The sequence below is a fragment of the Mya arenaria genome, chromosome 2 (assembly GCF_026914265.1).
Source record: "Mya arenaria isolate MELC-2E11 chromosome 2, ASM2691426v1".
Classification (NCBI taxonomy): domain Eukaryota; kingdom Metazoa; phylum Mollusca; class Bivalvia; order Myida; family Myidae; genus Mya; species Mya arenaria.
Window position 1 is genome coordinate 67,110,263 of NC_069123.1, and position 27,677 is coordinate 67,137,939.

The window sequence follows — 27,677 nt, forward strand, 5'->3', positions numbered from 1 at the left end:
AACAACTATTTCTTTAGGACACTTTTCATCATTTGTTAATCAAATTGTTAAGAGTAGATATATTTAATTTTAACCATGCATAACATGTATTTTAACATCAAATAGTAAGTTTAATAGAACTCATATTCATTGTAATGCCTGGTTAATGGTTGGATGCATAGGATAATTCCCTTTTTTTGTCATTTTTAAGTTATCACAGCAGGGTCCCTGATACTTCCTGTGTATTGTTTATGGTAAACGGACATTTGCCCCCCCGGACATTTGCCCCCCGGATGTTTGCCCCCCTTTTGGACCATGGCGGACATTTGCCCCCCCGCCGTTTTCGAGGGGGCGGACATTTGCCCCCCCCCTCAATGTTCGAGGGGGCGGACATTTGCCCCCCCTCCATTTTCGATGGGGCGGACATTTGCGATAACTTTAATAATCTTACAAACTATCAACACCAAACATGTGTTTGTATTAAAGTGCGATCCAACACTACAATTAAAGCAATCCCGATCGCGCTAATTACCCATCAAAGAAGCCAGCGAGGAAGGGAACAGTACGATACCAGAAGACGTTGAAGACCCTGTGCCAGCAGTTATCCAATGGACAGAAGACGGTCGAAGAGTTTCTGCAGGCCATTGGGGGTCACATCCGACTGCGTTAGGACTGAACATCTGTAATGTACCTGTAATATGATATGATGAATGTGCTAAAATGAATGTGCTATTTTGATCTTGATTAGTGAATTACTTATCATACCATTCAGAGAACAGAAACGTATTTTTTGCTGTATATACTTGTATATATGAGTGCTATAAATGTGCTATATGACTTCTGATTTGAAATAAAAATATTATAAAAGGATTTACATTGTTGTCTTACCTAAGCCTACATCGTCACATGTGTGACCTGAACGGTGTAATCTGTATTTATATGTAATTAGTGACAAACATACAAACTGGTGTAAATCGGTTGGCAGTTTGCACGTAAATTGAACAAATAGTTAAAGAAAAAAATGTTCATTTTTTTTATATATTAATATATTTTTAATATCTTGGTATAAACTTATAAAACCGGGGGGGGGGGGGGGGGGGGGGGCAAATGTCCGCCCCCTCGAAAACGGCGGGGGGGCAAATGTCCGCCCCCTCGAAAACGGCGGGGGGGCAAATGTCCGCGATGGTCCAAAAGGGGGGCAAACATCCGGGGGGGCAAATGTCCTAGAATCGTATTGTTTATTGTCCCGACCTATTGGGGCTAACATTGTTACAATGGGTAATCTCATTACAAAAGTATGAATAAGCATTTTATCATTTTCTAAACATTCAAAATTAAAGCCTGGTTAGTGGGCCATTTGGTAGGATAATTCCCGTTAGTGCTCTTTTTATAGATAAAGATATTTGATACATTCAGTATCAAACGCTCAAACTAGGCTTTTAAGATGTTTATTTATGAAAAGTAATGAAATTCATCGTGAATATAGGTACGTAACATCTATACAGGAAAGTTACAGACAATTGCAATATCATCTAGATTAGTATTTATAAACTTTTTGATGAAGTTATAATGTAATGCATATATGAAAAATCTGTTAATGAAGAAATAGCCTGAGCTTCTATTTTTAAATCTAATTAAGGCAAGGTATTTTTTTTCAACACTGCATGCAGTTTTTTTATCTACTTTTAAATTACAATTACCTTTTTTATCATAAGCATTGGTGTTGCATTCACTGTTTGAATATATAATAGTGCTGTTCACTTATTTACTAAGGATTCAGAATTATTACTTTGTAATCACTAATTGACTTTAATTAAATGTCTGAATTACCAAAACAAATGTTTGGATGTTACAATAGTAGCACAATTATATTGATAACACCCCTATTTTCAAATATTGGCTTACAAAGAATATTTATTGGATTTATTTAAGAAATGTTTTATTCTTATTTCACCTACATTAGAATTAAAAAGTTGACAAATATGACCAGTAAATGCTGGGTAGAAACCCATTGTCTTTAGTTACTGGCCCATTAAATGATGATCATCATAAAGTCATCAATAAATGCAGTATACTAAAATGTTTTATCACAAGTTAATCTGCTAGAGGAAATGATCTTATCAGTTAAATTAAATCAATATAGTAAGGCCAATCTGAGTGGACCAGGAAAATCTATACTGGCTTATCTAATAAACTACAGACTACATTAGTTTATCCTTAGTGCACAAATTGTTCACTACTAGTGCACTCCTAGTGAACAATAGTGTAAAGTTTGGTCTTAACAGTACTGTAGCTGTCCTCCTCCATTCACAAATAAATATGTTGTATAAAACTATTCAAAGGAAGTGGAAATCTGAATTAAGATTATTGAAATGTATGTGCACCCACGGATTCTAGGACATTTGCCCCCCCGGACATTTGCCCCCCCCCCCCCCCCGGATGTTTGCCCCCCTTTTGGACCATCGCGGACATTTGCCCCCCCCCCCCCCGCCGTTTTCGAGGGGGCGGACATTTGCCCCCCCCCCCCCCCCCGCCGTTTTCGAGGGGGCGGACATTTGCCCCCCCCCCCCCCCCCGGTTTTATAAGTTTATACCAAGATATTAAAAATATATTAATTTATAAAAAAAATGAACATTTTTTTCTTTAACTATTTGTTCAATTTACGTGCAAACTGCCAACCGATTTACACCAGTTTGTATGTTTGTCACTAATTACATATAAATACAGATTACACCGTTCAGGTCACACATGTGACGATGTAGGCTTAGGTAAGACAACAATGTAAATCCTTTTATAATATTTTTAATTCAAATCAGAAGTCATATAGCACATTTATAGCACTCATATATACAAGTATATACAGCAAAAAATACGTTTCTGTTCTCTGAATGGTATGATAAGTAATTCACTAATCAAGATCAAAATAGCACATTCATTTTAGCACATTCATCATATCATATTACAGGTACATTACAGATGTTCAGTCCTAACGCAGTCGGATGTGACCCCCAATGGCCTGCAGAAACTCTTCGACCGTCTTCTGTCCATTGGATAACTGCTGGCACAGGGTCTTCAACGTCTTCTGGTATCGTACTGTTCCCTTCCTCGCTGGCTTCTTTGATGGCTGGCCTCTCTGGACACGGAGGATCTCTGCTTCCACCATTGCAGCGTCCTTCTCGAAGCAGGAGATGACAGTCCAAAGCGAGGGATTGACGTGGCCGACGAGACACCGGAACCCATTGTTCCAGGCTTCACACACGTTGTTGGTCCTGGCCTCGTCGTTCAAAGTGGCTGTGTTGACGTTCCAAGTGGCTGGCTCGAACCTTGGTTGAGTGCGTCGGAAGATGAGGCCACCGGTCTGCGATCTGACAGATCTGAAACAATAAAACAATAACATATTTAGTATACATTACCAGTACATGGATATTGTTATGGATTAAGAAATAATCGTTTTGTAATTATTGACTCATTGATCGAGGTGACAATTTATATATTATTTAAATTTGATGGCTAGAAGTGTAATTGTATAATTATGTTATGCCAATAAACTGCTGCATTGAATTGAATTTACCTGAAAGGGCCGTTGACGTAGTTCCGATCGAAGTAGTCGACTACTGGCTCCAGGACTTCTGTAGTCTGGCTCTTCAGGTACGCCATTCCTTCCTTCACCTGATCCTCTGGAAGGAAGGCCAGTCCGTCCAACATTCCACAGAACTGACGATAATTGCATAATAAATGTTGAATGTTATTATATAATATTTTTTTAACTTAATATTTCTAGCATTTGTTTGGACTTCAGTATAAATGACGTAACGTTACGTTACGTTACGTCGAAAACTATCATATTTGTTTAAATGTATAATAATAACTTACTTGCTTGAACTGCTGAGGGGCCGTTGAGTGGGTTCCATCCATGAACCGTGTACGTAAAACTATCAAAGCAAAGCTTTGGTGCGCCTCTACTACTCGTAATGAATTCCATGTTGCTTCGTGTAAGTGAATTGTGAGTTGTAATTTGTGATAGGAAATACGTCCATTATATGAGTCCCGTGTTCTTAGTTTGTATTTTGAGCAAAAGTACGTCACATTTTTCTCGTTAATTATCTCTTCTTTGATATCATGCAAACAGAGGTAAATAGCGCGATCGAGATTGCTTTAATTGTTTCTCATTAATTAACTCTTCTTTGATATCATGCAAACAGAGGTAAATAGCGCGATCGAGATTGCTTTAATTGTTTCTCATTAATTAACACTTCTTTGATATCATGCACACATAGGTAATTAGCGCGATCGGGATTGCTTTAATTGTAGTGTTGGATCGCACTTTAATACAAACACATGTTTGGAGTTGATAGTTTGTAAGATTATTAAAGTTATCGCAAATGTCCGCCCCATCGAAAATGGAGGGGGGGCAAATGTCCGCCCCCTCGAACATTGAGGGGGGGCAAATGTCCGCCCCCTCGAAAACGGCGGGGGGGCAAATGTCCGCCATGGTCCAAAAGGGGGGCAAACATCCGGGGGGGCAAATGTCCGGGGGGGCAAATGTCCGTTTACCTTGAGAACCATAACTCTGTGATAACTTGATATTTCTTATGTTTAAGAAAAATAAATGAACATTAATTTCGCTTTGAACAGATGGCAATGTGAATTTTGTATACATTGCAAGAACAAAATTGTACCATACTTTGAACATGCATGTTTGTTGAAATCCCCCTGTTTAATCTTTTTGTATATTTTAAAAAAAAATGTGTATATTATTCAATATAAATATTAGGAGAAAATGTTTTTGATCTAAGAGCAACATTTTTACTGCACGGCTCAAAATTGCATAGTATCCCGGTTGACTTAAAACAAAAAAATATTCACAAATTTGAACATGCATTATAAATAAATAAAAATATGTGTAAAATGCAATTATATGATGTTAATCTTAAGGCCAAATAAAAAAAATAGGTCCGTTTCAGGTTACCCGACCTACCCTATTTTTCCCGCCGACCCTAACCTATTTTTCCCTGAAAAAATGTGATTTGGGTACGAAAAGCATCTGTTACGAAATGTATACAAAAAGGTGACAATATTAGAGTTGGATTTCTGATTTCTGTATTTAGTTTGTGCTTGTGTGGCAGGTATATTTCAATTCTTGAACTATATTTTCTTGTCAGATACTGACTTTCAAATTGATATGTCAGACTAAAGTGTGCAATTTTGGCAATAAAACCTGCATGTTACTTGTTCTTCAAACCTGAACCCCCAGGTCCCCTTGATAGCATTGAAGTTTCCTTGGCTGATAGCTTATATGGTAAATTTGCTGTCCCACTCTCCATGTAATTATGTAACAGGCAGGTTAGCATACTACATATGGTAACTGAAAGCCAAAGGGTGCATAAAGAAAAGTAAAACCGTTCCTGGAAAGTCTTTAATAATAGCAGAGTGGTGTACCATATCTTAGTTGAAATCCAGCCATCATTGTCAAAGTATCTAACCAGATATATAAAGAACGTTTCCTTAGAAGCATGGAACATGTTTAAAAACTGCTGATAAACCTGAAAATTGATGTCTTTAATTAAATACTAGTTTAATTGTTACAAGCTGAGTCAACTGAAATCAATATATCAAAAAACGCACCTATTTTTTTATTTGGCCTAAGGTGCATGAAATATTAATATTAGTAGAAAAGCATAATCTATGAAATTGCATTGAAAGACCAGCCAACAATAGCTGGTATGTCAGTTTAAAGATAATATATACATGTACATATAGAGATGTAAAATAACAATAAAAACCTTGCAGAAATTAATAACAAGATTTTTAATTATGCCCCCCTTCGAAGAAGAGGTGCATATTGCTTTTCACATGTCGGTTGGTCGGTCCGTCGGTAGACCAAAGCTTGTCCGAGTGATAACTCAACAATTCCTGGATGTATGGTCATTTAACTTGACATGAAGGTTGGGTCAAGGTCACAGTGACCTTTAATGGTAAAAGGTCACAGTGACCTTTAATTGTAAAAGAATTTTAAAGCTTGTCTGAGTGATAACTCAACAATGCCTAAACCAATGGTCATCAAACTTGATATGGAAGTTGGGCCTGACCAGTAGATGACCCCTATTGTTTTTTGGGGTCATCGGGCTAAAGGTCAAGGTCACAGTGACCTTGAATGGTAAAAGGTTGTCCGAATGATAACTTGACAATGCCTGCACCCATGGCCCTCAAACTTGACTTGGAGGCTGGGCCTGACCAGTAGATGACCATTGTTTTTTGGGGTCATCGGGCTAAAGGTCAAGGTCACAGTGACCTTGAATGGTAAAAGGTTGTCCGAATGATAACTTGACAATGCCTGCACCCATGGCCCTCAAACTTGACTTGGAGGCTGGGCCTGACCAGTAGATGACCCTTATTAGCTCGACTATTTGAAGAATAAGGAGAGCTATACTACCCACCCAAGCGTCGGCATCGGCGTCACCCCTTGGTTAAGGTTTTGCGTGCAAGCACACATAGGTTAATATCTCAGCAACTACATGAGGTATTGCATTGAGACTTTATACAATGGTACTCAGCCATCAAACCTACTTAATTAACCAAGTTTGATAACTCTACTTTGCATTTAATGCCAATAAGACGCCTTTATTATTTGACTTAGAAATTCTGGTTAAGGTTTTGCATGCAAGCAAACATAGGTTAATATCTCAGCAACTATTTGAGGTATTGCATTGAGACTTGATACAATGGTACTCAACCATCCAACCTACTAAATTAACCAAGTTAGATAACTCTAGTTTGGATTTAATGCAAATAAAAGGCCTTTATTATTCGACATAGAAAATTCTGGTTAAGGTTTTGCGTGCAAGCACACATAGGTTAATATCTCAGCAACTACTTGATGTATTGCATTGAGACTTGATACAATGGTACTCAACCATCCAACCTACTTAATTAATTAAGTTAGATAACTCTAGTTTGCATTTAATGCAAATAATAGGCCTTTATTATTTGACTTAGAAATTCTGGTTAAGGTTTTGCGTGCAAGCACACATAGGTTAATATCTCAGCAACCACCTGAGGTATTGCATTGAGACTTGATACAATGGTACTCAACCATTCTGGTTAAGGTTTTGCATGTAAGCACACATAGGTTAATATCTCAGCAACTACTGGATGAATTGCATTGAGACTTTATAAAATGGTACTCAACCATCCAATCTACTTAAATAACCAAGTAAGATAACTCTAGTTTGCATTAAATTCAAATAATGGCCCCTTTTTTATTCAACATAGAAATTCTGGTTAAGGTTTTGCATGTAACCACTTTTAAGTCAATGCTTCAGCAAATACATCATGTATTGCATTGAAACTTTACACACAGGCTCCCAACCATTTAACCTTCTTATTTAATAACTTATTAAGTAAGATAACTCTATCTTTCATATTATATAATTTTTGCCCCTTTATTATGCAACTTAGAAATTCTGGTTAAGGTCTTGCATGTTAGCACACATAGGATAATATCTCAGCAACTGCTTGATGTATTGCATTGAGACTTTATACAATGATATTCAACCACCCAACCTAATTGAATAATCAAGTTAGATAACTGTGTTTTGCAAATAATGGCCTTTATAATTACACTTAAAAATTCTGGTTAAAATTTTGCATGTAACCACATTTATGTTAATATCTCCGCACATCATGTATTGCATTGAACTCTAATCTAACAGTGATCCATGCATGTTTTGCCAAAACTTTTCAATCCTTACACTGAAAAGCGCGGAATAGTCGAGCACGCCTCTGTGACAGCTCTTGTTGATTTTAGGGCTCACCGGGTCAAAGGTCAAGGTCACAGTGACCTTTAATGGTAAAATAATTTTAATGCTTGTCTGAGTGATAACTCAATAATGCCTAGACCTATTGTCATCAACCTTGATATGGAAGAAGGGCCTGACCAGTAGATGACTCCAATTGTGTTTTTTTGGGTCATCGGGCCAAAGGTCAAGGTCACAGTGACCTTGAATGGTAAAAGGTTGTCCGAGTGATAACTCAACAATGCCTGCACCCATGGCCCTTAAACTTGACTTGGAGGTTGGGTCTGACCAGTAGATGACCCCTGATTTTAAGGGTCAAAGGTCAAGGTCACAGTGACCTTGAAAGCAAACTCAACAATTTCTGGACCGATTGCATGGGTGAAAGTTTTCCGGCATATGCCGGTTTTTCTGGTTTTTCCTGTTCCAGAGGGGTCGTTTTTCCAAATCGTGTATATCCGTTGAGATTTGCAGAGGGGGGTTAGGGGGTATGACCCAACTCCTCCTCCGAATTCCGATCATATTTTGCAGAGGTCAACAATTTAGTCCGTTTTCACAACCTCCATTTTTGGGATCCAGCCCACTTGAGCAAGTACGCGTTTTTATTTCATTTACGGAGATAGCCGATCTTTTTGTTCGATTACGGCCAAACAGACTCGGTGTGCGATCCTCTTTCATCGGGAATCGCCGAATCGTAATTCCGACAAAGTATGTCGAGGAAAACCCTATACGTCATTCGTGTGAAAGGATACTTTTGATTGGCTTACTCGATTTTGCCCTCCAATGAAATAGCGTGTCTTTTATCACTTAAGGACTGCACATAAAGATGACCGACATTGTTATTATTAGCAACTGTCATTCCATGCAGACGATTGTTTATCAAACAAAATTGTTCTGAAAATTAAGTTTTTGCTAGCGGGTTATAATATGAAGGACTTAGAAAAGGCAGTAAAAAAAGTGGAGGTGGGAATGTTTGTCTGAGGTTGACAAAAACGGTGATAGATGGGGAAATCACTCTGCGGGGCGTAATCATTTGGCGATGAAATGATGTGTAAAAACCAATCATTTGGGAATCTTCCCTGCAGCTTCTCAAAACGGAAAAAGCAAAAAGGGTTGCAAAATTACATGGACTGGCCAAACAGACGGTGCTTAAAAGGAAATGAAAAAATGAAAATGGTAGCAACAGTCAGAATATAAATGGAAAAGAATCAAACTTGGTTGATTAATGGTGGTTAAAAGAGTGTTGACAAAAGCATCAGTTTGAAATATTATAAGGTTTTTTTTGTCCAAATCTTAATTATTATAAATAAATGAAGAAATTCTACCTTATACATTTTTGTGACTGTTAATACATTTCCTACCAAACGAATCAGTTTAGGCATAAAATTCATTAATGGTATCATTTTCTTATATTAATATTTTTTCTTTTTAATAGTGTAGAAAATATTATTTAGCCATACATTAAAGTAATTTAAGTCAGGCTTCAATTTCATTTCATAGTCAATTTATACTCTGGAATGGCATTTTATTCCCTTAAAATTCTTAAATCTCAGGAGCCAAGCAAAATATTTCAGGTTTTTCAAAATTTCCAACTTTCACCCATGCGATTGAGATCAAACTTGACATGAAGGTTGGGCCTGACCAGTAGATGACCCCTATTGAATTTGGGGGTCATCAGGCCAAAGGTCAAGGTCACAGTAACCTTTAACGCACAAAAGTTAACAAATCTTCTTCCAGTGATATCTCAACAATGCCTAATCCTATGATCATCAAACTTGACATGGAAGTTGGGCCTGACCAGTACATGACCCTTATTGATTTTAGGAGTCATCGGGTCAAAGGTCAAGGTCACAGTGGCCTTGAATCAGGGTTCGCACAGATCTGGAAAAGTCATGGAAAACGAATATTGTCTGGAAAATCATGGAGTTTTGATTGTTTGAATTTTATCATGGAAAAATCATGGAATATTAAAAAAATGTCATGGAAAGTTGAAAAGTTTTCTGGAATAAGTCTGTAAGTGGGTAAAAAAATAAATCTGTAAAATTTAATCTTAAGAGTCCAAATTTAAATGACAAATCGTGAAATTACATTGCTACGAACTATTCTATTCCATATTGAGTGCAAATCTGCTTGGGTACGAAACGAACATTAAAAGTTTACTACTGCACTGGTTCCGTTTTTTTTGGTTGTGCTTTTGCGAGTTTTCGAAGCGTAAAAAAGAGTCCTAGCAAAGGAATTTGTCGATACAACTCTCAGTAGGACACAAATAAGCAATACATGGACTGGTTGAAGCCATTTAAGCCCAATAACCGAAAAAAATTGTGTGACAAACTTATTGATCTGTCAAATATCGGTGAAGATGCTATTAAATCGCACATGAAGGGTGGTGAACATGTTGGAAGTATTTCACTTGTTAATAAAATAACAAAAACATGTGCCCCGTTAAAATATTTTTTCATACCTGTTGGAACAAATAGTGAGGAAATGTCCAGTCGGATATGTGTATTCCCCCACCCACTTGTCCCAAACATAAAAAATAAAAAGCACTTATTTTGCAGTAGATTACTTTTGCAAATTAAATGTCAGTATATCAGTAAAATGTGTTTATCATTGTCCTGATTTTGAGTTTCCTGTGTTTGGATGGTATCATGGAAAACTGAGCAATATCCTGGAAAAGTCATGGAAAAATCATGGAATTCTGGTACCCAAGATCTGTGTTGAATGCGAAAATGTTGTAGAGTGATAACTCGACAATGCATGCACCCATAGCCCTCAAACCTGTGTTGGGCTTGCATCTAACCTGTAGATGACCCCTTATGATTATAGGGGTCAAGGTCGCAGGTACCTTGAACGAAAAAAGCTTGTCTGTGTGATAACTTGACATTGCCTGCACCCATGGCCCTCAAACTTGACATTTAGGTTTTTGGTGACCAGCTGATGACTCCTATAGATTTTGAGGTCATAGAGTCAAGGGTCATGGTCATAACACACTCTGTCCTCACACTTTGAATGGTCATAATCTTAAAACTGCCTCAACGGCATCCAATGTCAGTGACAAATCAGCTGTCATTTCGGTCCATGCATATTTCATTCAATTGTCCATATAATCCTGATAACATGGCGCTCAGTGGGGCATAATGTTTGACAAACATCTCTTGTTATAGTTTTGTTTCCACAATATTTAATAACTCATCTCAGTATTAAAATTGTTGTAAGAAAGGGCCGTTTTGTTTTAATCTACTCAGTAAACATGAATGTTTGTAAACATTAGCTGTTGCAACATCACAATCAGTTGTCGGCCAAAAAAAAACTCTGAAAAAAATGGTATTTGTAACCATTTAAAGGTAATTTCTCGTGTTTTATAAAGAAAGAAACAGGATAAATATAATACTAATTAGTGCCGTGTATGAAGAAGTTTTTCTGGCTCGGTTACGGAATTTATCGCCCACTCGATAAATTCCTCCGCCTTGCCAGATATACTGTCTCCATCCATGGCACTAACGTTGTATTCGCTATTGACACTGAATCAAATGTTTATGCTCTATACCATTGTAATAATGGACATTAACAGCGATGTTAATATATCTTGCCAAAACGAAATGCAATTATTTTTTTGCACAAATTCAAATTAAAAAAGTTAGTACAAAAGTTAGTATAAAGAATAAACCAATATATTATAAATAGTACACACCTTTAAATGTTATCAAATAAAAACAATGATCTAAAACTTCAGAAATAAAATTTCAAAAGTAGGCTTGTCTGGGTATTCATCTAGACAAAATGTTGAAGTTAAGACCGAAGTGATCCCAATGTCATGGTTAAGGTAAGTTTTAATATCATGTAACCATTGGAAATGTTCCTTAATTTCAGATGGATGCATTCGTAGAAAAACTGTCTAGTTTTAGTTCCGACAAGCTTGACATTGCATACGGTCACTTTTCGTCCTTGGATGAGGAACTAGACAAAAACGTGAACGGAGACATTGCTCTGTTCTCGGTTACAATCACTCTGATGCTCACGTATGCCTGTGTGGCTACATTTTCATTCAGGTAATAGCTTATGGTACCTGTCTGTGACACATATACAAACAACATTTGCGGAATTACTATCTCTTTAGAACCATGGTAACTGATGGAAATTACAGTATTTGTTATTGTTTCTAACATCGAAAGTATTTTCTGGAAAACAAAATATTGTTGAGATCATTGATCATACTTTACAAGTAAAAGAACCTGAAAATAATCATACACACTGTCCTGTTTAAAAAATATTTTCTATTCAAAGTATGAACATGTATTATAGAATTATGTTCTTTCTAAAGGGACTCTGTTAGCCAGCGATCAATACTTGGATTTGCCGGTATTCTAGCTGCCGGACTTGCTATTATTGCAAGTTTTGGACTTTGCTCCATTATCGGTGTGGACTTTGTCAGCATTGTCGGTGTTGTGCCTTTCCTTGTTATTGGTAAGTCATTCATGGTAATGAATGTTTCTCTTCTGCTTATTTGTGTCCTGCATAGTTTGGATTTAAGCTTATCGTTCAAATTCATGTTTTATTAAAACTATGTTCAAGTCATCGGTTACTAGTAAAGTAGTTGTTTTGACATAACCACTCAATTCTTAACCTTTACTATTAATTTATATTTCCAACTCAAGTTTCCTCAAACGAACTGCAGGGATTGATTTTTAGAAAAGGTTACATACATTTTATTCTATCTCTTATCAGCACGACTATTTGAATAATAAGGAGGCTTTACTACTCGCCCCGGCGTCTACGTCGGTGTCCCGATAAGGTTTAAGGGCAAATTGGATTTTTAATTATAACTCCAATACCATTCAATTCACTAAATACTTCACACAGTTGTTCAGGACCATCACACAATGAGGTTACACAACTCAATATTATCCTAAAATTATGGCCTCTGGTTGACTTAGGAACATAGGTTTCAGCTTTGGGGCAAGTTGTGTCAGGTTAAAGTTTTAGGGCAAGTTGGGAGTTTCACTAATATCTTCTATGTATACCCTTCATTCAGTTGACTTAATACTTCACACAATCATTGATGACCATCTTAAATTTAGGTTACATAACACCATTTATCGGGGATATGAACGCAATTGGGCTGGTCAAAGTACGCGTGGAGTCGGACTCCATACACTTTGACCAGCCCAATTGCGTTCATACCCCGATAATGACATCAACCCCGCAATTCATTCCTTAATTACAAACCCTAAATACAAATTATGATCCTTTTTTGACTTTTTATATTGCTTTTGACAGCCACATTTTTATATTTTAACCATGTTTTCACAAAGAGAAACCTGGTTATTAGAATGACATACGCCGTTGTTCGGGCGGGCAGACGGAGGGCGGCTTCAAAATCACCTATGGTATCTATAAATTTTAGTTAGGTTTGACATATTATAGTGACCAAACTTGGTATATAGGAAGATTTTATGGAGACCTTTCATGGAATTGCGTTTGGGGCCCTTAGCCTCAAGGTCTAAGTCACTGTTACTGAAAAAGAAAAAATGTTTGGTACTGAATAAGTTAAGCTAGGGTTGAAATATTGTGACCAAACTTGGTATCTAAGAAGAGTTTATAGAGACCTTTCATAGGATTGTGTTTGGTTGGAGCCCCGAGAGTCATGACCAGGTCATGGTCATTGTAACTTAAAACAGAAGAATGATTAGTATTGAACGACTTTAGTTAGGGTTTGACATTTTGTGACCAAACTTGGTATACAGGAATAGTTCATGGAGACCTTTCATTGGATTGCGTTTGGGGCCCCTAGGGTCAAGGTCACTGTTACTAGAAATAGAAAAGCAGTTGGTACTGAATAACTTCAGTAGGGGTTGACATATTGCGACCAAACTTGTTGAAGAGTTTATGGAGACATTTTATGGCATTGCGTTTGGATCCCCTAGTTTTAAGGTTAAGGTCACTGTTACTAAAAATAGATTATCATTTTGTACTGAATAACTTTAGTTAGGGTTAACATTGTGACCAAACTTGGTATGTAGGAAGAGTTAATGGAGGACTTCCATGAGATTGCATTTGGGGCCCCTATGATCAAGGTCAAGGTCACAGTTACTAAAACTGAATCTCACAAAGAAGGCTGAAGTTCTTCTGTCATTCATTAAAAACCTGGTTTCGTCACATTGTGGCGTTTCTTGTTTAATTTGACTTTTTTGCTTTTGACAGGCACATATAACATCATTATTGTATTCATTTCTATGACAAAGTGGTGTTTAAGAGAGCGCGCTGTGCTACGACATCTCTTCTTTACATTAACTATATATCTAAAAATATCAACCACAGCAAAGTATGACAGCTATAATTGATATCATACCATGATTGGCATTTTTTCTAGTAGGGTATGTTTGCAGATATACCGTAGCTCCAAATTTAATGATAAACGGGGGTTGTTACATAAATTTGGCGCCTTTCTACCCCAATTTACTTTTTGGGCGAGCCCGCTTGCGGTAAGTTCGAAATAGCTGTCAAGTGGTTCCGTTTAAATGTGTGCGTCAGTGCGTCTGTCCGGACTGAACCATGTCCGAGCTGTATCTTGACCTTGCATACTAGGATTTTCACAAAACTTGCCATGAAGGTTCACCATAATGACTCGGCGTGTCACGCACAAGACACAGGTCTGTACCTCCAATGTCAATGTCACACTTAGAGGTCAAAAGTCTAAATGAGAAATGTTGATACATTGATAAATTGAGTACATGATAAATTTAAAGGTGCACCTCTATTTCATATAAAAATATAACATCTAGAATAACGTATCTCAATGCAGTGTCATAATAAACATAATAAGTATGTGCTTATTGTTGAACACCCATGTTATTCTGTGTTGCAATTGGATAGAAGAGCATAATGTCTGTGTCAAAGGCTCTTTCAACGGGCTCAAAATGTCGCCATTGGCATCTAGCTGAAGTCACCTGTTGTATGATTTCACAATTAATATGTAATTTAATATTTCACTATCATTTTAACAAATAAATGACATTTTACTAATAGACTGCAACCTTTATGAGTGGATGTATTCGTAAAGTACCTGGGGTAAGAATGTAAAAAAATAAATATGTGTATGCGTTTCCGGTATTTGTAACTGGTAATAATGAGTTCCGGGAAGTATTGTTTTTATGCCCCCGAAGGTGGCCCCCAAAGGTGGGCATATTAAAATCGCACTGTCCAACCATCTGTCCGTCCGTCAGTCCGTCCGTGTGTCCGGCTCAATAACTCGTGTCTTGGCTGTAATTTTCCCTTGTATGGACATATTATAAAATAACTTGCCACATGTGTTCCACATTCCAAGACGACGTGGCGTGTGGAAGAGCCGTGTCCCTACCTTTAAGGTCAAGGTCACACTTAGTGTTTATTCACAATGGAGTGCTGCATATAAGAACATAGAGTATATGTTGTTGCGTCTGGGCTGTAACTTTCCCTTGTATGGACAGATTTTAAAATAACTTGCCACATGTGTTCCACATACCAAGATGACGTGTCGCATGCAAGACCCTTGTCCCTACCTCTAAGGTCAAGGTCGTTATTAGTGTTTATTCACAATGGAGTGCTGCATATAAGGACATAGAGTATAGGTTGTCGTGTCCGGGCTGTAACTTTCCCTTTTATGGACAGATTTTAAAATAACTTGTCACATTTGTTCCACATACCAAGACAACGTGTCGTGTGCAAGACCCGTGTCCCTACCTCTAAGGTCATGGTCACACTTAGTGTTTATTCACAATGGAGTGCTGCATATAGGACATAGAGTATAAGTTGTCGTGTCCGGGCTGTAACTTTCCCTTGTATGGACAAATTTTAAAATGACTTGCCACATGTGTTCCACATACCAAGGCGACATGTTGCGTGCAAGACCCATGTCCCTACTTCTAAGGTCAAGGTCACACTTAGTGTTTATTCACAATGGAGTGCTGCATATAAGGACATAGAGTATAAGTTGTCGTGTCCGGGCTATAACTTTCCCTTGTCTGGACAGATTTTAAAATAACTTGCTACATGTGTTCCACATACCAAGACAACGTGTCGCGTGCAAGACCCGTGTCCCTACCTCTAAGGTCAAGGTCACACTTCGTGTTTATTCACAATGGAGTGCTGCATATAAGGACATAGAGTATAGGTTGTCGTGTCCGGGCTGTTACTTTCCCTTTTATGGACAGATTTTAAAATAACTTGCCTCATTTATTCCACATACCAAGACGATGTGTCATGTGCAAGACCCGTGTCCCCACCTCTAAGGTCAAGGTCACACTTAGTGTTTATTCACAATGGAGTGCTGCATATAGGACATAGAGTATAGGTTGTCGTGTCCGGGCTATAACTTGCCACATGTGTTTCACATAACAAGACGACGTGTCGCATGCAAGACCTGTGTCCCTACCTCTAAGGTCAATGTCACACTTAGGTGGTTATTCACAATGGAATGTTGCATATATAAGGACATAGAGTACAGGTTGTTGGTCCGGGCTGTAACTTTCCCTTGTAAGGACAGATTTTAAAATAACTTGCCACATGTGTTTCACATAACAAGACGACGTGTCGCATGCAAGACCCGTGTCCCTACCTCTAAGGTCAATGTCACACTTAGGTGTTTACACAATGGAATGTTGCATATATAAGGACATAGAGTATAGGTTGTCGTGTCCGGGCTATAACTTTCTCTTGTATGGACAGATTTTAAAATAACTTGCCACATGTTTCAGACATAGCAAGACGATATGTCACGTGCAAGACCCATGTCCCTTCCTCTAAGTTCAAGGTCACACTTAGTGTTTATTCACAATGGAATGCTGCTTATAAGGACATAACAGTGTAGGTTGTCAAGTATGGGTGGTATTTTTTTATGTTAAGAGGCAATTTAAAATAACTTGCCATATGTATTTGACACATAAAGGCAAGATCAACTTTTCATGAACTGACCTTGTTCATAGGTCAATGTCACATTCGGGGGCATTTGTCACATACTGTGACAGCTCTTGTTGTGCGATGCAGATTTCACATGTCAAGAAAGTTTCGGCGACATGAATAATTAACAGCATCCCGAATCCCACCCTTCCGAACCATTAATGGGTCACTGTCTTTTTTTAATGTAATCAAAATTTAAGTAATTTTAAAACATTTCCAAGGCGATAAAATTTTATAAATATATATATGAACAGGAAAAGACGAAGATAAATTTTTGAAATGAAAATGTGTGCTCTAAGTGCTCTTGATGAGATTTATGCAACATTTAAACACAATTTGAAAATAGTCAACGTTGAAACGAATGTTCTCAACATTTGAATGTTTATCTCACGTCGAACCGAAGATTTCGGGAGAGGGATATTTTTTTGGAGTTGTCCGTCATTGACCTTCCGTCCGTCACATTTTATCTGTCCGGAACGATATCTTGGTATTCCCTACCAAAATATGGTTCTGGTCAGATAATGTTCAAACTTGGTCAGAATGCTTCCCTTCATGAAATCTCGACCGCTTGTAAAAGTTTGCCACATGAGGTCAAAAACTAGTTCACAAGGTCAAATCTTATAAAAGATCTTTGTAAATCAAAAGAGAAATTATATTTGGTCCAATGATCATCAAACTTAATCAGAATATTTTCCATTGATGATCATTGGGACATATTCAAAACTGGGTCACATGAGATCAACAATAAGGTCACTAAGTCAAATTTTTTGGTCTTGAACAATATCATGGTAATTATTGGTAAGATTATGTTCAAACTTTGACAGAATGTTACCCTTGATGACATATCACCACATTGATGAATATCACCGCATTTTAAAACTAAGTCACATGTGGTGTAAAACAAGATTACTAGGTCAAATCTTAGAAAACATCTAGGGAACATACTAGAGGCAATATATCTGGTCGGCCCATCCTATATTTATGAAACTTAATCAGAATGTTTTCCTTCATGACATAATTGATTAGTTTGAAACTGGGTCACATGAGATCAGAAACTGGGTCATTAGGTCAAACTTTAGAGAAATATTGGGAACAATCAAAGGCAATATATCCCCTCCAATCTTCATGAAACTTAATTAGAATGTTTGCCTCGATGAAATCTAGGATAAGTTTACAACTAAATCACATGGAGTAAAAACCTAGGTCACTAGGCTAAATCTTGCGAAAACCCTAGAGGCTATTTTTTTCAATATGTTTGGTTCTATCTTTATGAAACTTAATCAGAATGTTTGCCTTGATGAAATCTTTTATTTGAAACTGGGTAACGTAGGGCCAAAAAAAGGTTACTAAGTCAAATCTAAATGCCACACTATATACAGTATTCTTTAATTTCAAACAAATGCAAACACACTCGTATCTCATAGCCAACGATCGCAAGAGTCCATCACTCTGCAGCCGTATTGCATGTTTCGGTTGGAATATTTTACCAACACATTATTTCCATTTCATCTACTTTTCCTATTCAAGTAGGGAAAATCCATTCAACAAATTTGTTTTAAATTGTTTTGAAAACTGTTTTGGGTTGTTGTTTTTAAAAACAAAGTTATCATTTTTGTTGGCAATTTTTGCTAGTTAGTTTGTTTTTAGTTATCTCACATTCTTACCCCAGGTATTGGTATAGACGACATGTTCATCCTGCTCTCGGGAATGTCGGGAGCACAGGGGGAGACAACAATTGAGAATAAGATGGCAGAAGCCCTGAGGTCCTCGGGGGTTGGGATAACAATTACCTCCATCACTGACCTCATCGCCTTCTTGGCCGGGGTCGGATCCAGTTTCCTGGCGGTCAGAAACTTCTGTATTTATACAGGTTGGTCGAATTGTTGATAACTTAACTGATAACATTGTCACAGTGAAATAAAACTTCTTTCAATGTATGAATTAATGTAAAATAATATACATGTAATATACATCCTTTAAAACTTGAGTATGACCGGTTCCTATTCTAAATACGAGTTGTAACATCGATACCTTTCTTTTGGACATGTTTGATAAAACTGTCAATGAATCCATTTGTTCCTAGCGTCCCCCTTTGGGACACATCATCTTTGCTTATAAAATAATTAAAACTTTATGGCATAAGTGAATTATCTTTTTACGATTCTTTGACAATGATTTTTCTTAAAACAACGTTTCCGTCTTCCTGCAGCTGTTGCCGTTGTATTCTGCTACATCAACAACATCAGTCTCTTTGCTGCCTGTTTGACAATCAATGAACGTCGAGTGGAACAGAACAGACATTTTTTCACTTGCAGGCGCGTGAAACCAAAAGAAGAACTAAAGGCAATAGGGAAATCCAATTTGTATGCCATCTGTTGTGGTGGCTCCCCTCCTAATAATAGAAATGATGCAGAAAGTTTTTTAGACAAATTTCCTCGTTGGTTGTTTCCGAAAGTAGTTCTTAAGCTCCCATTCAAAATCATCATAATTGTATTATTTGTTTGCTACTTGGCATTTGGAATTTATGGCTGTGTTAATTTGAAACAAGGACTTAACTTATCACAATTGGTACAAGACGATTCCTATTTTTACAAATACTCAACCAGGCTTGAGACATATTTCAGTAGACAAACTCCAGTAGCTTTTGTTACGATCAATGACTATACGTACAGTGACTTCGACACAAAGAACCAAATAAACAGTGTAATAAAGACAGCTCAAGATCATGAATATTTTGACGACACTTTTGAGCACAACTGGCTGAATACCTACATGGCAAGTACGTACTACGATGGATCTAGTGAATCAGACTTTATTGCTGGCTTTAAAAGTTTCATAAGTGACAGAAGGTATTCTAGATTTGAAAATGATGTTGTATTTGATTCTAATGAAAGAAGAATTGCAGCGTCCAAGTTCTATGTCCTCAGTAGTGATTTGTCAGACAGTCAAGAAGAAGGGAAAATGATGCTTAAAGCTCGTGAAATTGCAGACAGGGAAAAATTCCAATGTTTTGCGTCTTCGCCAGCTTTTATCGCATTTGAGCAGTACGTTCGCATTCTAGGACAAACGTTACAAACAGTGGGCATTGCACTCGCCGCTGTTTTTGTTGTAACTTGTTTTTTTATGCCCCACCCGGTGTTGATAGTGTTTGTGACTCTTGCCGTTACCATGATTATGGTTGGCGTCTTTGGTTATATGCTGTACATTGATGTCGCTTTAAGTGCCATAACTATGATTCATTTAATCATGAGTATAGGTTTCTCCATAGATTTCACTGCACACATTTGTCACGGGTATATGATATCAACGGGGGTAAGTAGGGACGAAAGGGTTCGACAGGCTTTTGACCACACAGGTGCACCCATATTTCATGGAGCAATGTCGTCGCTTATAGGTGTTGTTGTACTTTATTTTGCCAAGTCCTACATATTCAAAACATTTGCATTTGTAATGTCCTTTGTCCTACTCTTTGGCATTGCGCATGCTCTATTACTTCTTCCTGTTATTCTGTCATGGCGAGGACCAGGAAGGTTAACAGTATCAAATGAACTTAAAGGCAAAACAGAACAAGTGGAAAAAGAAACGGAAGTTTTCCTCTGATCCATCTGCAAAAAGTCCTAAGATATCGAGAGCGTTTTCCCAGAACAAGATAACCTAATGGAATTCAACAAGCACCTTGAACCTATGAAAGGAGGCGATTGTGTCTGGACAAAATCGAATAAATCGTGATAGTAATAATAAATAGAAATGTCTTGATGTAGGGAAGATGACACATTAAGACAAATAACTATACATAAATTCATTTTATACAATGTTGTATATATGCATACATAATTATATAACATAACAACAAACAATGATCTTTAAACGTGAAAATACTTTCTACGCAAATCATATAACATGCACTCTGATCATTAATAACAATATCAACACCAGCCTCAAACTATATGAATTATCAATTTTTAGCTCGACTTTTCAAAGAAAAAGAAGAGCTATACTACTCACCCTGGCGTCGGCGTCGGTGTTGGCGTCACACCTTGGTTAAGGTTTTGCATGTAAGCACCTTTAAGTCATTATCTCAGTTAATACATCAGTTATTGCATTGAAACTTTGGATATGTATTCCTAACTATCTAACATACTAAATTAATGAAGTTAGACAACAATTATTTGAATATAATGCAAATAATAGGCCTTTATTATTCGACTTAGAAATTCTGGTTAAGGTTTTGTATGTAAGCACACATAGGTTAATATCTCAGCAACTACTTGAGGTATTGCATTGATACTTGATTCAATGGTACTCAACCATCCAACCTACTAAATTAACCAAGTTAGATAACTCTTGTTTGCATTTAATGCAAATAATTGCCCTTTATTATTCGACTTAGAAATTCTGGTTAAGGTTTTGCATGTAAGCACACATAGGTTAATATCTCAGCAACTACTTGAGGTATTGCATTGAGACTTTATACAATGGTAGTCAACCATCCAACCTACTAAATTAACCAAGTTAGATAACTCTAGTTTGCATTTAATGCAAAATAATTGCCCTTTATTATTTGACTTAGAAATTCTGGTTAAGGTTTTCCATGTTACCACCATTTAAGTCAATATCTCAGCAACTACTTGAGGTATTGCATTGAAACATTAGATATGAATTCCCAGAAAACACTTTTTGAATATAATGCAAATTATGGGCCTTTATTATTTGACTTAGAAATTCTGGTTAAGGTTTTGCATGTAAGCACACATAGGTTAATATCTCAGCAATTACTTGATGGATTGCATTGAGTCTTTATACAATGGTACTCAACCATCCAATCTACTTAAATAACCAAGTAAGATAACTCCAGTTTGCATTAAATTAAAATAATGGCCCCTTTTTTATTCGACATAGAAAATTCTGGTTAAGGTTTTGCATGTAACCACTTTTAAGTCGAAACCTCAGCGAATATTTAACCTTCTTATTTAATCAAGTAAGATAACTCTATCTTTTATAATATATAATTTTTGCCCCTGTATTATGCGACTTAAACATTCTGGTTAAGGTCTTGCATGTTAGCACACATAGGATAATATCTCAGCAACTACTTGATGTGTTGCATTGAGACTTTATACAATGGTATTCAACCACCCAACTTAATTGAATAACCAAGTTAGATAACTGCATTTTGCAAATAATGCCCCTTTATTATTAGACTTAGAAATTCTCGTTAAATTTTGCATGGAACCACATTTATGTTAATATCTCAGCACACCATGTATTGCATTGCAATCTAATCTAACAGTGATCCATGCATGTTTCGCCAAAACTTTTCAATGCATACATTGAAAAGCGGCTGAATAGTCGAGCGCGCTGTCTCTGTGACAGCTCTTGTTAACATTATAACATAAGCACTGATTTAAAAGTAACAGAACAACCTCATGGAATCCTTATTTCTGATAATGGGGGGGGGGGGGGGTATTCCATATTTTCATTGCAACATATAATAAGCATTGAGTACATCAAAAGATCGCCATTCTAACTCCTGAATAAGTGCAGGAAAAGGTGTACGAAAAAGTTTTCGAAAAAGTATTTTAGTAGTGTTTTTGTAGACTTCCTATTTTGGATTTGCTGGACTTATTGCTTATTGATGACCGTGTCTGACTTTTTTTCACATTCATCTTAAAATTTGTTTGCTTTCATTTCCACATCTTTTAAGTCGTTGCGGACAAATGTATCTGATGTTTAATTCTGTCAATGTCATCTTGAAGTTGTTAAAATTGTTTAGTCTTAGTTTGGATCCGGACTGGAAACACACAATTGATTTCGTGCGTACCTTAAATTATCCATTTGTTTAAAAAAGGACTAAAAAAACGCATAAAAAGTTTAAAGTTATCGTCAAATAGTTCCTCTAGAAGTGGCTTGTTGTTGCGCTTGACTCATCTGGCTTGGATGAAATTTTCCATCACGGTCAAATTCACCGGAAATATCTGTCCAGCTTGCAAGAAAAACGTTTATGTGAATGTTGTTTTGAGTTTCTGTAGAAAACAAAACAAACTACGCTATTTTTGACAACTCTATTATTACAGAGGGATTATTAGTTGTATTACATGTTGATTATATATGTCATTATTTGTCGTAAGGCGTGTCATATTTTAAACTTTGATATTACTTGGTATTATTATTTATTATTTTAAGTATTTTCTTGTATTTCTTGTCAGCTCTTTTATATTTGCATTTGTTAACCAGGTTTTCGACGAAAACCGGGTTATAAGAATGGTGGGTGTCGTTGGCTGGGCGGTCGTCACACAAGTTTAGTTTTGTTAATCATATGAACACCAAACTCGTTGTATATTAAAAACATGTGGAGAGCTGGCTTGGGATTGCTTTTGGGTCCGTTACGTGAAAGTTTAAGGTCACTTATTATTTATAGAAATTTGGTTTCCGGCGATTAATTTGAGTTTTGGTCATCATATGGACACCAAACTTGATGTATGTTAAAAACATGTAGAGTGCTCGCTTGTGATTTTTTCGGGCTCCGTTCCATTGAAGGCACTGTTTACAAAAGAATATGTCACTTACGGCACCTTTGCAGCATTGATGATCATTATGTATTCATTATACAAATACAACATTGGCGGGCAGCGTTAAACTTACCTTTGGTATTGAATAATTTTAGTTAGATTTGACGTATACTGACCAAACTTGGAATATATAAACAGTTATGGCGACCTTTCATGGAATTGCGTTTGGGGGGTCAAGGTTAGGTCACTGTTACTAAAAATATGAAAAACAGTTGGTATTAAATAACTTTAGTTAGGGTTGACATATTGCGACCAAATTTAGTATATATAGGAAGAGTTTATGGAGACCTTTCATGGGATTTCGTTTGGGGCCTCTAGGATCAAGGTCAAGGTCACTGCAATCTCATTAAAATCATATCGTGACGTTCACTTCATTTCATTACGTTATGTACGATGATCTACATAGCGTAACGTCGTGAAGCGTGTATTGGGGATCTGATTTTAATGAGATTGAGGTCACTGTTACTGAACGACAAAAACGGGTCAAACTGAATAGCTTTAGTTAGGGTCGATATATTGAGACCAAACTTGGTATGTAGGAGGACTTTCATGTTATCGCGTTTTGGGCCCCTAGGGTCAAGTTCAAGGTCATTGTTATCAAAAAATAGAAAAACAGAGGAAACTGAATCTCACAACAAAGACTGAAGTTCTTCAGTCAATCATTGAAAACCTGGTTCGTCGCTTTGCGATGCTTCTTGTTTATTTTTTCAAAGCTATTAAATGGTGAAAAAAATTGTATTCTCATCACTCGATACACCATCTTAGCCCTAAATTTATATTATTGCCCATGATAGAATTTGAGGTTGTAACTCTTTTTTACTTATTGTTTTTGGCTTTTGACAGGCATATTTATATTTTTAACCAGGCTTTCACAAAGTCAAAAAGTGAAACCCGGTTATTAGAATTACGCACTTCGTTGCTCGGGTGTGCATGCGGCGGTGCCGCCACAAACTCACCTATGGTATCGAATAATTATGCCCCCCTTCGAAGAAGAGGGGTATATTGCTTTGCACAGGCATGTCGGTCAGTCGGTCGGTCCGTCCGTCGGTAGACCAAAGCTTGTCCGAGTGATACCTCAACAATTCCTGGACGTATGGTCATCAAACTTGACATGAAGGTTGGGCCTGACCAGCAGATGACCCCTAGTGATTTTAGGGCTAATCGGGTCAAAGTCAAGGTCACAGTGACCTTAAATGGTAATTTTTTTTAAAGCTTGTCCGAGTGATAATTCAACAATGCCTAGACCTATGGTCATCAAACTTGATATGGAAGTTGAGCCTGATCATTAGATAACCCCTATTGTTTTTGGGGGTCATCGGGCCAAAGGTCAAGGTCACAGTGACCTTGAATGGTAAAAGGATGTCCGAGTGATAACTCGACAATGCCTGCACCCTTGGCCCTCATTTTTGACTTGGAGGTTGGGCCTGACCAGTAGCTGACCCCTATTGCTTTTGGGGCTCATCGGGTCAAAGATCAAGGTCATAGTGACATTGAATGGTAAAAGGTTGTCCGAGTGATAACTCAACAATGCCTGCACCCATGGCCCTCATAATTGACTTGGAGGTTGGGCCTGACCAGTAGATGAACCCTATTGTTTTTGGGGGACATCGGGCCAAAGGTCAAGGTCACAGTGACCTTGAATGGTAAAAGGTTGTCCATGTGATAACTCGACAATGCCTTCACCCATGGCCCTCAAACTTGACTTGGAGGTTGGGCCTGACCAGTAGATGACCCCTATTGTTTTTGGGGGTCATCGGGCCAAAGGTCAAGGTCACAGTGACCTTGAATGGTAAAAGGTTGTCCGTGTCATTACTCGACAATGCCTGCACCTTTGGCCCTCAAACTTGACTTGGAGGTTGGGCCTGACCAGTAGATGACCCCTAATGTTTTGGGGGGTCATCGGGCCAAAGGTCAAGGTCACAGCGACCTTGAATGGTAAAAGGTTGTCTGAGTGATAACTCGACAATGCCTGCACCCACGGCCATCAAACTTGAATTGGAGGTTGGGCCTGACCAGTAGATGGCCCCTATTGATTTTAGGGGTCATTGGGCCAAAGGTCAAGGTAACAGTGAATTTGAACGATAAAAGGTTGCCCGAGTGATAACTCAACAATGCCTGCGCCCATGGCCATCAAACTTGAATTGGAGGTTGGGCCTGACCAGTAGATGACCCTATTGATTTAAGGGGTCAGAGGTCAAGGTCACAGTGACCTTGAAAGCAAACTCGACAATTCAAGGACCTATGGTCATCAAACTCGACATGAAGGTTGGGCCTGACCAGTAGATGACCCCTCTTGACTTTGGGGGTCATCAGGCCAAGGTGAAGGTCACAGTAACCTTTAACGCAAAAAAGTGAACAAATCTTCTCCCAGTGATATCTCAACAATGCCTGAATCTATGATCATCAAACTTGACATGTAAGTTGGGCCTGACCAGGAGATGACCCTTATTGATTTAGGAGTCATTGGGTCAAAGGTCAGGTTCACAGGGACCTTGAATGCGAAAATGTTTCAAGTGATAATTGGACAATGCCTGCACCCATGGCCCTCAAACTTGACTTGGAGTTGTGTCTGACCTGTAGATGACCCCTTATGATTTAAGGGGTCATTGGATCAAAGGTCAAGGTTACAGTGACATTGAACGAAAAATGCTTGTCTGTGTGATAACTTGTCAATGCCTGCACCCATGGCCCTTAAACTTAACATTTAGATTTTTGGTGACCAGCTGATGACTACTATGGATTTTGAGGTCATAGAGTCAAAGGTCATGGTCATAACACACTCTATCCTCAAACTTTGAATGGTCATAATCTTAAAACTGCCTCAACGGCATACAATGTTAGCGACAAATCAGCTGTCATTTCGGTCCATGCATATTTCATTCAATTGTCCATATAATCCTGACAACATTGCGCTCAGGGGGGGCATAATGTTTGACAAACATCTCTTGTTTTAGTTAGGTTTGACATATTTTGACCAAACTTGATATATAGGAAGAGTTTATGGAGACCTTTCATGGAATTGCCTTTGATGCCCCTAGGGTCAAGGTCACTGTTACTAAAAATAGATCAAGGATTGAATAACTTTATTAAAGGTTGACTTATTACCTTTCTTTGGATTGTGTTTGAGGCTCCGAGAGTCATGGTCAAGGTCATTTATTCTAATAATTGAAATATGTTTGTACTGAATACCTTTAGTAAGGGTAGACATATTGTGACCAAAATTGGTATATATATATATATATATATATATATATATATATATATATATATATATATATATATATATATATATATATATATATGAAGATTTTATGGAGATATTTCATGTTTTTTGCATTTGGTACCCCTACAAGTATGTCACTGTTACCGAAAATAGATACCCGTTTGGTACTGATCAACATTAGTTAGGGTTGACATATTGTGACCAAATTTGGCATGTAGAAAGAGCTTTTGGGGGATTTCCATGGAACTACATTTTGGGCCTCTAGGGTCATTGTAACTAAAAAGAGTTGAAACTGAATCTCAACAAAGGCTGAAGTTCTTCTTCAATAAAAACCTGGTTTCGTCGCATTGCAGCGTTGTTTTTTTTGGCAGGCACATATTGCATCATTATTGTATTCATGTCGAGCGCGCTATCCTACGATAGCTCTTGTTAATTATCGTTTTTTTATGTTTAGATAAAGAATATGTAAAATGCTTCAATAAACCAATAACGGCTATTTGATGTCTTTTATGAAAACTTTAGTGAGCGTTTACATGCTTTTAATTTAAGGCAATGGTTTTGTAATGCAAATACAATACAAGGTTAACGTACAATTAAAGGAACATAATGGCAATTTAACTTTTATATGCTCTTTCAATGGATGAATTTGCATTCCATAACTTCTGTCAGCGGAGTTAACATATCTGCTGCAAGATTATATTCAATCATATTCATGATCACTAGTCAATAATTGTACAAAATGACTCTCTGCCAGTGAATATCATATAAAAATAGTTGACATGTCTTTCTTTTTAGTGTTTCGCGTGAACGCAATGTTTATAGGATAGATGATGTGATGTCAGCGGAAGAAAAACGACAGCATTACGAACGTTAATCTGAAATGAAGTTCGATGGAAATGTCAGAAACGTTGCGAAGATCAGGGTAGACTAGGGAAATAGTTGGATCGGTTTCGTTCTTAAGTGCGGAAATTAGTGTCGTCGGACAGATAGTGGAGCTAATTAAGAGTTTGGGGTTAGCTACGTTCTGAAGAAATTGATCAATATATGACACCCTATGACGGGAATTGTTAGACTCGGGCCCCTTCGCCTATTCAGGTGTTGAGAAAGTGTGTAGGTGGCCCGGTAGCTCAGACGGTCGAGTACTCGCCCTGTTAGCAAGGGGTTCGGGTTCGAGCCCCG

General features: G+C 37.6%; 2 protein-coding genes across 5 annotated transcripts in view; one reads left to right on the top strand and one right to left on the bottom strand.

The window, feature by feature from the left end:
• LOC128244762 (patched domain-containing protein 3-like) overlaps positions 1–26,511 on the top strand; it is a 47,536-nt gene extending 21,025 nt beyond the window's left edge. For all 4 annotated transcript variants that reach the window (XM_052962845.1, XM_052962836.1, XM_052962826.1 and 1 more), the window contains 4 exons: positions 11,643–11,821; positions 12,094–12,236; positions 18,376–18,576; positions 18,916–26,511. In XM_052962845.1, the coding sequence (XP_052818805.1) occupies positions 11,643–11,821; positions 12,094–12,236; positions 18,376–18,576; positions 18,916–20,306 (1,914 nt within the window). In that variant the 3' untranslated portion in view covers positions 20,307–26,511. The remainder of the gene's footprint in view (positions 1–11,642; positions 11,822–12,093; positions 12,237–18,375; positions 18,577–18,915) is intronic.
• Positions 2,579–4,385, bottom strand: LOC128244783 (uncharacterized). The gene is made up of 2 exons (XM_052962862.1): positions 3,551–4,385; positions 2,579–3,353 (listed from the first exon to the last, which is right to left on the bottom strand). Exons 1-2 carry the CDS (start codon positions 3,682–3,684, stop codon positions 2,966–2,968), a joined length of 522 nt encoding a protein of 173 aa, XP_052818822.1. The 5' UTR covers positions 3,685–4,385; the 3' UTR covers positions 2,579–2,965.
• Positions 26,512–27,677: the final 1,166 nt, after the last annotated feature.

Excerpts from the sequence above, each read along its gene's own strand:
- LOC128244783 (XM_052962862.1), bottom strand. The coding sequence starts at position 3,684 with ATGTTGGACGGACTGGCCTTCCTTCCAGAGGATCAGGTGAAGGAAGGA. Across the intron at positions 3,354-3,550 it reads TACGTCAACGGCCCTTTCAG|ATCTGTCAGATCGCAGACCG; the intron begins GTAAATTCAATT and ends TTATTGTTTCAG.